The sequence below is a fragment of the Andrographis paniculata genome, unplaced genomic scaffold (genome assembly GCF_009805555.1).
Source record: "Andrographis paniculata isolate CXL003 unplaced genomic scaffold, ASM980555v1 Contig9END, whole genome shotgun sequence".
NCBI classification, from domain to species: domain Eukaryota; kingdom Viridiplantae; phylum Streptophyta; class Magnoliopsida; order Lamiales; family Acanthaceae; genus Andrographis; species Andrographis paniculata.
Window position 1 is genome coordinate 1,071,363 of NW_026137639.1, and position 15,326 is coordinate 1,086,688.

The 15,326-nt window shown below is 34.1% G+C and overlaps 2 protein-coding genes across 3 annotated transcripts; both read right to left on the reverse strand.

Annotated features, from left to right (window-relative positions):
• Positions 1-1,202: 1,202 nt before the first annotated feature.
• On the reverse strand, positions 1,203-6,464 carry LOC127244215 (serrate RNA effector molecule-like). The gene is made up of 12 exons (XM_051264650.1): positions 5,910-6,464; positions 5,250-5,374; positions 4,060-4,117; positions 3,842-3,916; positions 3,671-3,745; positions 3,552-3,599; positions 3,333-3,401; positions 2,445-3,239; positions 2,297-2,345; positions 1,943-2,205; positions 1,600-1,779; positions 1,203-1,514 (listed from the first exon to the last, which is right to left on the reverse strand). Exons 1-12 carry the CDS (start codon positions 6,368-6,370, stop codon positions 1,454-1,456), a joined length of 2,259 nt encoding a protein of 752 aa, XP_051120607.1. The 5' UTR covers positions 6,371-6,464; the 3' UTR covers positions 1,203-1,453.
• Positions 6,465-9,782: 3,318 nt separating this feature from the next.
• On the reverse strand, positions 9,783-12,477 carry LOC127244234 (protein ETHYLENE INSENSITIVE 3-like). 2 transcript variants are annotated; one of them, XM_051264678.1, is made up of 2 exons: positions 12,298-12,477; positions 9,783-11,875 (listed from the first exon to the last, which is right to left on the reverse strand). In XM_051264678.1, the coding sequence occupies exon 2, from the start codon at positions 11,768-11,770 to the stop codon at positions 10,088-10,090; it is 1,683 nt and encodes a 560-aa protein (XP_051120635.1). In that variant the 5' UTR covers positions 11,771-11,875; positions 12,298-12,477; the 3' UTR covers positions 9,783-10,087. The 2 variants fall into 2 exon arrangements, with proteins under 2 accessions (XP_051120635.1, XP_051120633.1); XM_051264676.1 differs by having other exon boundaries at positions 9,783-11,897.
• Between the last annotated feature and the right edge of the window lie 2,849 nt (positions 12,478-15,326).

Below are 15,326 nucleotides of genomic sequence, written 5' to 3' on the forward strand. Positions count from 1 at the left end.
TCCAATCAAAACGATTTATGTCATCAATAATGTTAGAGAAGATGAAATTTTTGGACCTAATTAATTGATTAATAGTGGGGCAGGTGAAGTTTTTGTGTTGGTGATTGCTGATGGAACATTTCTTTGGCATTTACTAGGTTAGGTTAGGTTGGCTTGGAATGATTATTTGTTTATACTAATGTTTTTCGACAAGACAAACTGTGTAATGCCAAGAAGAAGCAGACGTACAATAGAGCCTAATTTTGATTTCCTGCCTTCCTTCAGCTTTTGAGTAGTGCAAGATGAAATCTGCACTGAATGCAAGTAGAATAACAAAGCATTTCTGATAGTGCTAAAATCTAATTTTATATTTATCTTTTTTTTAACCGAAACTTAAACGGAAGGGTAATTTAAAAAATAAATATATAAATCATATTAAATTCTTTTTTTAAAAAAAAAATAAAAAATTATCAATACAATTCACGCCAATTTCATTAGAAAGTGAGGTTATGCTTACCACCATAATGAGTGCTTTTTTGTATGTTTGGCCCATCACTCATTTAGGAATAAGAGGTAATAATAATGTGAGTATTTAATCATAAATGACAGTAAAACTCACGCAGAACACTCCCTACCTGCAACTACAGACGAGCTATAAAAGTAAATTTATAATATTAAGTAAATCTATTATAATATATTCATTTTTAATTGGAAAAAAAAAAAATAATGTTCAGATATAAATTTAAAAATATTAATATTTTATTTTATATTTATTTTAAATATTTTACAAATGAAATAGTTTACATACAAAAAATAATTATTTCAATCATTTCAAATTTATAACTTAAATATATATATATATATTAAAATAAATAATATAATAAAAATATAGATTAATGTAGATGTGAACGAGATATTTAATAATAATAATAAAAAAAAAAGTAAAAAAACTATTCTAAAATGTTAAGCATACAAATAACTTTTATACCCAATAAACTCTTTTAAAAAACACAATTTATCAAACACATAAAATAGCTATTTAATTAGTAAAATAAGTCGATAAGCTAAAACATAGAAACATATAACTGAATCAACACACATAGTGACTACACAACATGACGCCGTATAACATTAATGAACTTAAAAACTTCACTAGCACAATAAAAGATCCCATTCATTTAAACAGCAGCCTTTCCAGAGCACCAAATATCAAAAGCAAACTCAGCAATAACATAAACATTATTATTATTTACTTTGAAAATTTAAATGCCCTTGGTATATTTAATGTAGTATCCTCTACTATATAACAATAGAGAAGGAAGATGGCATACCTGTTCTTTTTTTTAATACATAGTAATATATCTACTATTTCATTCCCACACTAAAATTAATTATTGTTATCCGAGTAAGATTGAGACAAGATAGTTACTTACCACTCAATCACTCACTCCTGCATAAATCAATCCCATTTCATTTATAAACTCCTGTAATCTATAACGGTCACTTCATCGTCCGGGGCATCCAAATCGTTGTACCTGCAAATAATACTTACTTGCTTAGTTATATTCATTCATTCTTGAACTCTCTCTCTCTCTCTCTCTGCTCAATATTTTGTCATACCTTCTCAAGCTACGAGGATCCTGCCGATGCGCTGGCGGCGGCGCCATTGTAATCATCGGGGGAGGAGGTCCTCCAGTCATCCCATTCCTGCCTCCTCCTTCGAAAGGGGAAGGGCCTCCTTGTTCCCGCAACATTTGCATCGCAATTTCGGGAGGTGCTGGAACAAATGGTCCTAGCGGGCTGCAATGCAATGAAATATGCAAGTGAACACCCAATGCTGTCTCAACCATTATAGTAATGTAATTATTATGCATTGGATTTGTGCCAACAATCAATCAGGCGTCCAGTTTCGATTTTACACTGCAAAATTGATATTTAAGGGAAGGGAAAGAAAGAGACTCACCCAGCTCCAGGAACTGGCATCAACACAGGAGGCATATCTGAAGGAAACGGAGCAATTGGAATGCCCGGGCCTGGACCGCCAAAATTGTCAAATAATGGCTCTTCAGAACCACCATCACCATCAGCAAATTCCCCCGATTGAGGATCCTCTGATTGATCAGGTCGTTCATTGCCATTTGCACGGTTATCACGTTCTCTGCGGTTTCCTCTGTCATCTCTAAGCCTACCTTCCAGCGCAGACCTACGTCTTTGAGGCTTGTCCTTCTACACAGAAAGGCGGGCATATAAGCATTTTTGCAGAAAAAGAAACTGCACGAGTGAATTTTCAGAATAATTAGGCATCAACAAGTCATACCACAAAAGATGGCTGCATTACCGGCGTCCCTCCAGGAGCAGCTTCATCACTGCAATTAACGACAGCATAGATAATCATAACAGGAAAAAAAGAAAAAAAGAAAAAGCATCATATCCTTGCTACGAATTGTCTGAGTGACAGTACTTACTTCATGTAGTTTTCAAAATACAACTCCTCACGCACTTTCGAAGTGAGTTCCAGCACAAGATCCGGGTGTTTCAGCTTTAAATGCTTGTGAACAAACTCTGCAGCATGGAAGAGCTTCGTACAACCTTTTGCCCCACACCCATATTTCCAACCATACTTCTCATCCCTAATTTTCCGGACATAGGGATCCAAAGCTTCAACGGCTGCAGCATCTATCTTCTCCTTGGAAATCATTTTCTCAAGAGGATCAGAACCGTTCAGCCTCTCTTGCCATCGGGTATCTAATTTCTTCTCCCAATCATTCCCATTACCAGCCGTATCAGAATTCTTCCCGTTGGCTCTAACATGCCTCATGCCCTTAGCCTCATTCGTTTCAACCAACCCATAATAATCAACTCCATGAATGCGCCAGAGATATGTAAGAAGGGTGTCCAAAAGCTCCATCCCCTCAAGACCTTTAATTGCATTTAAACCTCGTATGATTATGACCGGACCACTTGAACTACTATGAGACTTATCTCGGATCGATCTATCATTATCAACACGACATAGAACATTATCCTCAATCCCTTTCTCAAAGTCAAGTTTCTGTACAAGAGCCTGTGCTTGCTCAATGTCAACTGGAATTCGTCTGGGCTCGGAAAACACAGGTTGAGCCTTTGGAGCAGATGAAGGATCAGATTGTTTGGGACCCCGACCATGCCACTTTCTTTTGCCACCTACATCAACTTCAGCTTCAGCATCAGATTTATGCTCGTTGGATTTGTCTGCTTTGCTGGGGTTAAAACTAGGACCTCTGTTTAAATCATTAAAATCTGTTTTAGAGTCCAGGTTTTTTAAAAATAATATATATATATATATATCAATAAGTGGAATCAGCTCTTCTTACACATCCAAAGTCCCATTCTGCAGATCAAGCTGGAAATCCTTTGCCAATTTCCTCACAAGTGTATTCCTCCTAAAGGTCATTGACAAGATCTGTCAAATCAATCAAATGGAAACCAGAATACCAAGTATATATACAATCACTTTTAGTAGAATTCTACATTGATTGTAAGTAATACTCGGCCATCAGAAAGCTTCCTCCAAATAAAATGCATTTGCTTACCGCTCTGTTACGGCCTGTAAGTTTGTTGGGTGATATTTGTCTTTTAACCTGATCAACAAGGCAAATCAGTACAATGTTCACTGTTTGAAGTATGATATAAAGTGAAATATGGTGCATGCCTTTCTTCTTCCTTGTGTGCGTTGAAGTAAGTTCTTTTCATGGTTGTTATGTACTCTGTCCTGTACTCTTGATATCTGATCATGCTCAGACAATTAGTAAAAATAATATAGAGCACCAGAGAAAGAGAAAATTGTAACTTGCCAAAAAAATGTCAATGGTGAAAGACTAACCTGCGTTCAGCTTCAGCTGGCAAGATGTCATCTTCGAGCTCCTGAATAAACTGCTTATAAGACATCATTCCTTCCCTGAAAAGCCCAACAAACTGTGTTGGTGAATTTAGCTTTAAGTTATTGCTTCACATGTATAACAAGAAAGCCTACTCTTGAAGATCATATAATAAACAGTTACAAAGGTTGGCATGCAGAAATCAACACAAGACAAAACACACCTTTGAGGTCTACCAACACTGGAAGCATCAGGAAAACCACCATGACCCAACTCCCAATCTGCATAATGAATTATTCAAAATATTGCACAGAGACTTCAATATTTGAGAGAAAAAAGTTCAAAATTAACAGTATGACACTATTTTATAGAGATGGGAATTGCACAGTGAAGGCACTGACAGGAACATGTAAGGTGACTTCTATCCTTTTCATTACAGCATTTTATGATTATATTATATTGAACAATGTCCAATGTTAAACAATTGTTACAGTCACATTAGATTATATAGTGAGCAAAATAACAGGATTGAAAAGAGAAGTTCACAGTCCAACTTATATTTAAATATGATAAATCTGTTCTTGAAACAAATGCTCAAATAGCAAGTGCTTACAGATTGAAACAACAAAAAAGGGAAAAACCACAGCAATGCCTGGCCAATCAGAGAACAAGCTATTGTGTAATACATTGTATGTGCTCAACAACATTGATTATAGATTTGAACTCCATGCTCACAGAAAAGGCCTGGTCTGGTATGGAATGAGCTTATAATCCTCGATCATCAGATTGTAAGTTCATACCCTAGCCCATTCCAGCTTTGGTCAGAACAGATCTACTTAATCTTCGATTCTAGTTACTAAGAAGGATCTTGAACTAAGAAATAGACCCTAGAAGCTTTAAAAGGGTATCATGAGCAATTGAAATAATCAGGTTCACTCATATTCCTGGTATAGAAAATGCTATCAGACATACAATCACTCAATTCGATGGAATTGTTTGATCTTAAAATAGATCTTCTATAATTTAGCACGTAGGGTGATTTGTTGGTTTTGTCCAGTCATTAACAACTTAATTATTTTAGATAATACTCCCTTCATCATCCAAATCTATGCTCACTTTTCTTTTTAGGTTGTCATAGAAAAATATTCTCGTTTCTTTATAAATAAAGTAATCACTTTTTGTACTTCTTTAGTATAAATAGCAAACAATAACAATCATTACACACTTATATAAACCTTTGTGCAAACATTTGAGGGCACAATTGTATGACGGAGGAAGTAGCAAGTAGAAACAGCACTTGTACGGAGTCACCAAGTGTATATACAAACAAAATTATGATGGATGGTATGTCTGTTGAACCTTGAAAGCCACTAATAATACAAAACCATGTGTCAGTAGTTGGGGCATGATTACCTGATGGACCACCTTGGTAGCCGCCATGTGAATGCCCCATAAATCTACCATGAGGTCTTTCATCATGATAACCCAGTCTCCCCCCCATCTCACGTTCATACACACGGGGATAATCATATCCAGGCCTAGGTTCAAAAGAAAGGTTAGCACAGCAGCTTTTCCTCAAAAAAAGGAGAAAAAGAAAAAGAAAAGAAAAAGCATAGAAATTAACATTAGCTTATAGTATACTATAATAAACTAAACTGTGATTGAAAGGAAAAGCCATTAATGACTTCGGACTTAATCTGAATTGCTATTGCTCCTAACCATGCAGTTCAATTCAATTTTAATATAGATACAAAAAGGTATTGCATGTTAACATTCATGTGCCTTAACCTTTCAGCCATTAGTTTAAGAAATAGCTATACAGTGGCCAATTCCAGCACAGAAACATCTAGCAAACATATGATACACAACAACTAAACTCACCAACACATAAAGGCACATAAATCAGGCAAAGACATTTCTACATAACAGGCATGAAACATAGAGATGTCTTCACCTGAAGAATTGTCTGGTCAAGAAACCCAATATAAAGTAGTTGATAAACAGTTATCAATTGAGCTACTGTAGACACCCAATGGAAGGGCATTAGCAGGGAAATGACCAAATAAATCTCACCTTCGGTCGCCTGGTGCATATCCTCCTCTGGGACTCCCTCTCCTTCTCTTATACGGAGGGAAAGGAGGAGATCTTCTCGGAGGGGGAGAATGCGGGCCTCCGCGCCGGTCTCGGTAAGCCATCGGAGGAGGACTAGGGCTCAGCCTACCTCGCTTATGAAAATCCCTTTCTCGCGGCGCCGGCGGCGGAGGTGATCGATTGCGGTCGTAGTATTCGCGGCGTGGCGGCCTATCAACATCGCGGTCATCACGCCGTTCTCTCGAGTCCCGTTCACGGTCCCGGATGCCTCGACGCGTTGTCGGCGGAGGCGGGGGAGGGGGCGAAGATGACTTGATATCGGGGACAGCGCCATCGGGGGCAGTATCGGAGGGCTTAACTTCGGTGTTAGGGTCAGTAGTGTCGTTTGTATCCTCCGGACGGTCAAGATTCTCTCCGGTGGCGGCGTTCGTGTCCTCGGCCATCGTCGGCGATTCGATTAAGGAGAAACCCTAATTGCCGGGCTAGCGGAAGAGACGACTGTGGACAGCAAGAGCGGGGGGTTTCGGAGGATTGGAAATTTAATGAAAAAAATCGGGCAAAAAAATATTAGGAAAATTTATGAGTATATTAACTTTGTTTTGTTTTTTACCCGAAACTTTTCAATATAATTTTTTTTAAAAAAATAATAATAATAAATTAATATACTATTCACATTTCTTAGTTTTATATTATTTTTATTTCACAAAATTAAAATTAATATTAAAAAATAAAATATTCAACTAAGTTCAAATGAAAATGAAATTTTAAGTGGCATTGTCTCATGGATGCCTCTTCTACCACAACTTGAAATCTGCACTTTCTTCTAATTTTTGTGGATAGCCATTGTGTTTAGCATTTTTGTGCCTCTACTAGAATTCATTGCACCAAAATATAAAACTCTTCTTCGATCCTTGTTGTGAATGTTTGTTTCACAGATATTCTAAGCATCAAAGGAATAATATTTTGACATGAACATCTTTGGGTATATTACTGTTTTAGTGTCATCATATTGCAAAATTTCATGTTGGCTCTCCAATATGTAGTTGGCTGAAATATTAGGTTAGGTTTTAGTATTTCCAGCTCAATGAAATGTTGAGTTTTAGTAGACTACACCATTTTCGATAAATCCCTCTTCTTAATTAATTTAATGGGCCCCAAAAAATAAGATTACTAAAAATTGGTTTATCATTGCTACTGAGTTCTTGTGTGGCTAAAGCAAAAATAAAAAGGCATGACAATAAAAGTGCAATTTGAACTCCCTTTGGGGATAGCATTTTATAGTCTGTGATTAAATGGCATTCATCTTGCTATTTATATTATGGCAATGCATAACAAATTAACTTGCAAATGAATGTATTAACCAATTTACTTGGTATTTGTTAGTTTTGTTATTTTTCTACTTTTATGTTATGTTTTATCATCAAAGTAAGTGTCAGAGTTCTGGAACCAAATCTTATACTAAACATTTACTTCTTGCATGGCTCTGCTTTTCATTAATTGGTTACAATCCTAAACCAGAAGTTTAAACTGTTTTCTTAGGCCCGATTAGGTTCTCGTTGAGTTGATAAACCTTCCGGTGCTATCAGGTCGGATTCTCAGGTCTAGTTGAACCATGGCCATCTGTAAATGCAACTACAATATCATATACCATGGCCATCTGTAAATGCTCCTCAGCTTGTAATGTAGTTGGCTTCTTCTCCCATCCTTTTTGTATAATTATGGAATTGTTATATATGAATGTCTTATTAATTTGTATCCATTTTTGTAGGAGGATTTGCAGAAGCAGTAGCCGGTGCTCGAACAATGTTACGCATCATGTAAAGGTAAGATCGATTCTAGATTTCGAGAAATTTATTCGTTCATGATTAAGAGTAACTATGAAAGGTGAGGTTGAACGCGAAGTATTTTTAAAGTTTATATTTCAATAAATATATTCAATATCACTATTATTTTTATTTTTATAGAGAACAAAATTATATATAAATAAATAAAAGTATATAGTTATTCATGATTCGTAATTCAATTTTATAAAAAGAAAAGAAATTTGAATATATATAAACATATAATACATCACTCCCATGTAAATTGGTCATATTTTTCTTTTTCATCTTATTCGCATCATTTGTTATTTTCTTTTTTGAAATATAATTTTACATTTTAATTACATTTTAAGTTTTATAATTGTTAATCTTAATTAAATTATTTGATTGTTTAATTTTAATTTATAATTATTTTTATTATATAATAATTATTTTTACTAATATACTTTTAAATTACTTGCTAATTATACTTTACTTTATTAATTATATTCTACAGTAATTTTTAAAAACTCAAATAAACAGAGCCGTAATTTTAATCGTGTACTTACGAACAAATATCACCTTTGTGTTTTAGGTATTAAAGATATATTGCGGGTTTGTTCGTTTGAAGAATTTTACCAAAATTCTACTATTCATCCAAAATTTTCCCTTCAAAAACGTCAAATCAAACACTTATGTTTTATTTTTTATATTATACTAAAAATCAATTTTACATTCAAAATATCACATCATCACCTATTTATATCACATTATACAACTATTCAAATTTAAACTTTTTACTATTCAAATCCCAACTCAAAATCCAAATCCCCAAACAAACACACCCTGCATGTAACTTTTTTAATTGTTACTCTCCGCGTTCTATTTTAGTTATCTCATTTAAGTAGAAATAATAATTCACTTAGTTTTTTTATTTCATCCCAAAAATTAATTACACTTCTTTTGTAATATATATTAATACAAATAATTATTATATAATACAATTAATTATAAATTAATATTAAAATAATTAATTAGTTTATAAAATTAAATTTAAAATATATATTATTAAATTTAAAATACAATTAAAATATATAATTATTTTTCTAAAAAATATTATAGAAAACAATTGTCACTATATAAAAAATATAAATAGTATCCGCGAATTATATGGAGCGAAAAGAGTATTATTATAAAAATAAAATTTAAATGCGCATATAAGACAAAATTGTAACTATTCTTTTCCTTATTGCACAAGACATGAGAACGAAATGGGCCACGGCGGCTGATACTACTAAAGTAAATAAATACATAGCGTGGGAACCCTTCAAATTACTCATTATCAGATATTATTATTATTATTATTATAATATACTCGAGGTTTCCGGACCGTCAGATCAAGAAAATTCATCAGAACCATCACCACATTTGTCACTTTTAGCCAATAATCAAAACTTAATACACGTGTGTTTGTTCGGGAGTTTGAATTTTAAATTGGGATTTGAATAGTAAAAATTTTAAATTTGAATAGTTGTATGATGTGATATAAATAAGTGTTGATGTAATATTTTGAATGTAAAATTAATTTTTAGTTTAATATAAAAAATAAAAAATAAATATTTAATTTGATATTTTTAGTGAGATCAACACTAAATTTGAAATCCAAATCTCCCGAACAAACTTACATTACAAATACTTTCTCATAGTAGATTTAATGGTTGGAAAGTCAACATCGTCTTAGGATTTAGGAACCACGACATTGGATGGAATAAAACCAAATACTATTACAAATTGCTGGGCCCCTACACTCGACTTTAGCGTTTTAACTACTATTTATTATCCACCAAAAAAAGAAAAAGGGAAAAAAGAAAATAAAAACTTATCTAAAAAAACAAACACACAGTAACGCATGCATAGAAAAGCCATTGAATTGAAGTTGAAACAGGCACTAAATAATATACAAGCCTCATCACCATGTCATTCCATGTAATTCAGTCAACAAAAGACAGCCCCCCTAGGCCCTACCCCCTACCCTACCCTAACCCCCCCCCCCCCCCCTCTACCATGCATTATTTATTACACATTCCCACGAGCCAATCATCGCTGAGGGCTTCTTCCTACGACACATCAAGACTTAAAAAATATTCCTAGAAACCACAATTATTGTTCTCATGTAGTAATAATAACATTAATTAATAATAACAATACTACACACGCATATTTGGCATTATTAAAAGATCCTTTTAAGTTCATGTCCTTCCAATTTCCAAACCTTCTAGACGTTTTAGATAATCAAGAAAGTAAGTAAATAAAGTAAGACGCCGGAATCGGAATCATACCTGACGACGAGGATCGTCATTCTCAGTACCACATTGAGGGGATGTCTTGTTTCACCGCCGCCGCCGGATTATCCACCGGACCGCCGCCGGAGAAGTCGAGCGGAGGTGGCATGTTGAACAGGGGACTACACACCAATTGGAAATTTTCCGCAGCGTCAGAGTTGAAATTTCCGAATGTCTCTGGTCGATGGAACATCGCGGTGTCGCCGGATATGGCCGGGTCATCCTCGAACATGATCCTCTGGCCTAATAAATTCTTGGAGTAATCGTTCCCTTGAATGTTGTTGTCGTAGAACGACATTAGCTCGTCGATCATTCGCTGCCCATCTTCGGGGACTCCGAGCCCGGCTGATTGCTCGAACGACGGTAATTGGATCGATCCACCCGGTTGAGGATAAGTAAACGGCTTAATGTCGTTGAAACTCGATGTCCCGAATAAGGAAGACATCGGCTTGTAAGGGCAAGAAAACTGATGATTGTCGCGGGAGCTCCGGTTGAGGAAGGTGTGGCAGAGTTTGCTGTAGGGGCAAGCGAATGTTGCAACAGAATTGGCCTCATCGATCGGCTTCCTCTTCCTCGGTAGAATGTCGCGATGATCTTCGTCGAATTTGTTTGTTTCTGAATTATTGAGGAAAGTTATCGGAATTGTCTTCGGTTTTTGCTCTTCTTCGACATCATAGTACTCGTTGCAATAGTCGATGCCGAATGGTGCGCTGCCGCCGCTGTCGGCAGGGCATCGATCGGGGTAGAGTTTCCGGGCAATGGCTTCTTCTTGGTTGACGATGGCAAGCCAGGTGGCGCTTTCTTTGGCGGTCATCTTGTCCTGAAGGCATTTCGATTGCCGGATGAGCTTTCGGATTTTCGGGATGTCGGGAGACATGTGTTTAATGACGGCTGTAAGGACTCCGACTTTCCAAGCCTTCTTGAGGTCATGAGGCTTCTTGTAAGGAGGCGGGAGTTGATCTTTCGGCAGGGCCAGGTCCTGCCACCACTCCTCCGCCCCCGTCGGCCACCACGGCGGCGGCTCGCCTTTCTCTAAAGGGAAGCGCCGCTGCGGCGGGTTGCAGTGCTGCATCAGGGCGGAGAGGAGGGAGCCGAGGGTGGTGTCTTGGAGCTCCTGTAAGGTGTGGGGAGTAGGCCCTGGCCCTGTGGAGCTGGAGTCGGGATCCGGGACCGGGATTTGGTTCTCGGCTTGGTACTTGGTGATGGCGGCCGGACCGTTCCGGTCGAACCGGACCTTGTCCTTCCACCACGCGCGGAGGTTGTCCGACGCGCCGCTCACCGGCTTGCCTTTCTCAGGGATGATGCCGTAGACGAAACCTTGGGCTTTGCAGACCTCCATCATTTTCAGCATGTATTTGAGGATCCCGTCCTGAGCGCGTGACATCTTCTTCCGACGCGCCTGCTCCTGCGACTGGAGGTGCTTGGCGGAGTCGGCAGCCCCGCCGCCGCCGGCGGCGGCGGCGGTGTGTTTTGTCTTGTTGATTTCCTTCAGCCGCTTGAGACGCATCTTGTCCCTCCACAGTCTCCTCTCGAGCTCGTCCACGTCGATTTCGTCATCCGTGTAATCCTCGTCCTCCGCCTCTGCCTCCAACTCCATAGGCGGCGCCGGATCAGGAGCGTATACATCGCCGTCGTCCTTCCCCGAGGCGGAGCAGAAGAAATCGAAATCACCGGAAAAACCTAGGTCCTCGAGCATCATCATCGTCGTCGTACCGTACAAACTTAACTGCTCAGAGTACAACAAATTCTGCTGCAATGGAGGAAAACGCAATCAATCTGCTCCAACGTCGCCAAGTTCGAGACAGTCCTGAAATCAATCACTCATCCACCTATAAAGACAGAAATGCTGAAAACTAAGAACAAATCCGAATCAAAACCACGAGTTCCTAACTTAATTAAGAAACACGATCTCATCTAACAGGATAAACGATGAACACTTTTTTTTTTAACAGACTAATTACACATCTCAGATCTGAACAGGCTGCACAGAAAATCAGATAAACATCAAAATCATCAAAAACCGAAACCTACAGTAAATATATCGTAAATCGTAATCAACGAAACGCCTCCTCTTAATTTCTGCCAAATGAAACAACTCAAAAAATTCAGTCGAGCAAATGAACCAACAAAAAGAGCAGCACAGCCACAAATACAATCATGAGAAGAAAAGCAACAGCAAACAGTAGTCAGATATTTTTTGTTACTTATTTCCTATTTCGGCATCGTTACCTGAAAACTCATCTCGTGACGACTTTTTCTCACGAGGAGTTCTTGACTCTCCTCCTACAATACAAACACACTCCGAAACCGTTCAATCCATTCTTTAATAGTAAGAAAATGGAGTTTGGCAGGTGGAGAACCCTCGTTGAATTTGCCTTCTTCGCCTCTCTCTCTTTCTCTAGATATATATATATATATATATGCACACATACATACAGCTGCTTTTGTGCTTTGGGAAGGAAACGCCACAGAAAGTAATAATTAAATTAATTAAAGAATTAATTAAATCACAGGTGAAAGTTCTATTCGTATATGGTCAGATTCGATACTCGTGCGGATTATTTATTTCCCTTTTAAGATTTTCGTAATTTTAAACTTCATTATTATAAGAAGATATTTTTAAGTTCATCTTTATTCTGTAATTAAATATTGTAGTAAGTGGCGTGTGACTTGAGGCATCAGCTTTGAATCCATGATTAGTCATAAGTAATTTCTAATTCGCAGTTGCTACCTAAAAGTACACATTGAGTAAATTCTCGGAAAAATCACACTAGGTGAACCATGTGTGGCAGGTGATCTGAGGTGTCGGATGTTTGAATCTATGACCTCACGATCATAAGCCCAACCTCTACTCTTTTTTTAAGTGTATAATTATATTTTTTTTTAAAAAAATAACAAATTATGTGGCACAACAAAAATAAAAAATAAAAACAAATTATTGGGACGAAGAGAATAGTATACATTCATTATTTTTATATTTTTTTACATAATTTTTTTAAATCTTATGTAAAAAGAAAAATTCAAACCAAAATACAAAATAAACACATGTTAAAAGTGTGTTCATTTTCATTAATATATATATATATTTTTTCAATTTATATTGTTCTCTTAGTCTGGATAATGTCTATGTTAAATAGATACCTAAATTTAGGTAAAAAAATATTTTAGTTAAATAACTTAAAAATATAATATTAAAAATAATTATAAGTTAAAATAATTAAATAATTTAATTAAGATTAACAAAATTATAAATTTTAAAATTAGATTAAAATATATAATTATATTTTAAAAAAATAATAAACGACAGATAAAAATAAAAAATAAAGAAATTACTGAGAACGAAATGAATATAAAAAATATTTTTATCTGTCCTACTTAATTTATCCATTATTTATATTTTTTTCTGTTACACATAAATTGTCAATTTTTAAAAAATATAATTATACATTGCAATCATATTTGAAAATTCATAATTTATAATTATTTTTATTAAATTATAATTATTTTCACTGTTATATTCTTACTTACTTACTAATTACCCAATATTTAAAAAACCTTCTACCTAAATTAAATAGGACAAATTAATTGAGACGAAAAAAGTATAATAAATACTTATTTATGCAATATAATACTCTTTCTGTCTCGGAATAGACCCATTTGTTTCATACACGATTATTTATGTAGTGTAAAATTGATAAGTTATGACATTAATATTTTTATTTAGTTGTGTCGCAGATACTTTAAAAATATAAATTAATATATATGATTAAAAAAATCTATGTGTTTAAATTTGTTTAGTATTATATATCTATAAAATATATACAATAATATAGATATAAATAATTTTAAATGTTGACAAAAGTATTATTTTATTTAGGAGAGATATAAATAAATATGTTTTAGAAATTTAATTAAATATTTTAAGATGAATAAATGTATTAAAAATTAAAAAAAATTATTTGTTATGAAATAGAAAAATAATACTCCATTCGTCCCACGTATCATGTCCAGCGTGTACACACTTTAATCTTATTTTAAAATTTTTATTTTTTTAAATTTTAATTAAACTAATTAGTTATCTTAATATTAGATAATTATTTTCACTAATACATTCTTAATTATCTATTAATTACATTCCTCCTAAAATACCAGTGTCTACAGTATAGCAGACATAGTATGTGCGACAAATAGAGTACTTTTTTAGTCCAATTTAAAAATATTTTTTTAATTTTTAGTTGATCAAAAAATAATATAATTATTTTTAACACTTAATCACTTATTGTTACTTTAATATTTTTTGTATAAATAATAGTATATACTCTTAAACCACTAAAAAATATACTCATTTTCTCTCACATATGTTGTTATAATTACTGTATACATAGAATTTAAAAAGAGTATAATTAATAAAAATTAATAAAATTTATTATAATAAAATAAAAATAAAAATAGATTAAATAACTAATTAATATAATAAAAATTAATAAAAAATTTATAAATTATAAAATTTAAAATATAATTAAAATATATAATTATTTTTTATTTTTTAAAAAAATAACATAGTATATAAAACAAACAAAAATAAAAAAAAAAAACATGACCTTATCAAACTGACAATCATGCCTAGGACCAACACAATAAAGTGTGTTTGCTTTAATTTTTAGCCATTTTATTTTATAAACATTCACAATAAATTTTTTATACTTAATAATTATTTTTTTAAAAAAATTAACAAACTTATTTGATGTATCTGGTTTCGACCATTATTTAATTTATACAAATTTTTTTTTATAAAATTATACTCTCTCCATCCCAAATATTCTGTAACATTTTTTTTTTCTCTAACTCACTGCAACATTTTCAAATTTAGAAATAATTAATAATATTTTTATACATATATTAATATGCACTTCACTTTATCTCGTCACATCACTCAAATAAAAAAAAATAATAATCATTTCTCTCTTCAATCACATCACTTAATATCCAAATTATCTCAAATTATCATACTTAATACTTCCCACCTAAATTCTAGTGCCAAACACAAATATTGCACTGTGTTTGGGACGAAGGGAGTATTATTTTCTCTTACAAAATATAAAATCAAAATTTAAATAAAAAAATCAAAACCAAAACAAAACCATATTAGTGTAGGAAGGATTTCAAGTAGTTTGGCTTCGAATATGTTTTAACTAAACTTGGATTTAAAAAAATATAAACAACTATAATGCAAAAGATAATTAATAAAAACACAATTA

Excerpts from the sequence above, each read along its gene's own strand:
- LOC127244215 (XM_051264650.1), bottom strand. The coding sequence starts at position 6,370 with ATGGCCGAGGACACGAACGCCGCCACCGGAGAGAATCTTGACCGTCCG. Across the intron at positions 3,402-3,551 it reads TTACAGGCCGTAACAGAGCG|GAGGAATACACTTGTGAGGA; the intron begins GTAAGCAAATGC and ends AATGACCTTTAG. Across the intron at positions 2,346-2,444 it reads TATTTTGAAAACTACATGAA|TGATGAAGCTGCTCCTGGAG; the intron begins GTAAGTACTGTC and ends CGTTAATTGCAG.
- LOC127244234 (XM_051264678.1), bottom strand. The coding sequence starts at position 11,770 with ATGATGATGCTCGAGGACCTAGGTTTTTCCGGTGATTTCGATTTCTTC.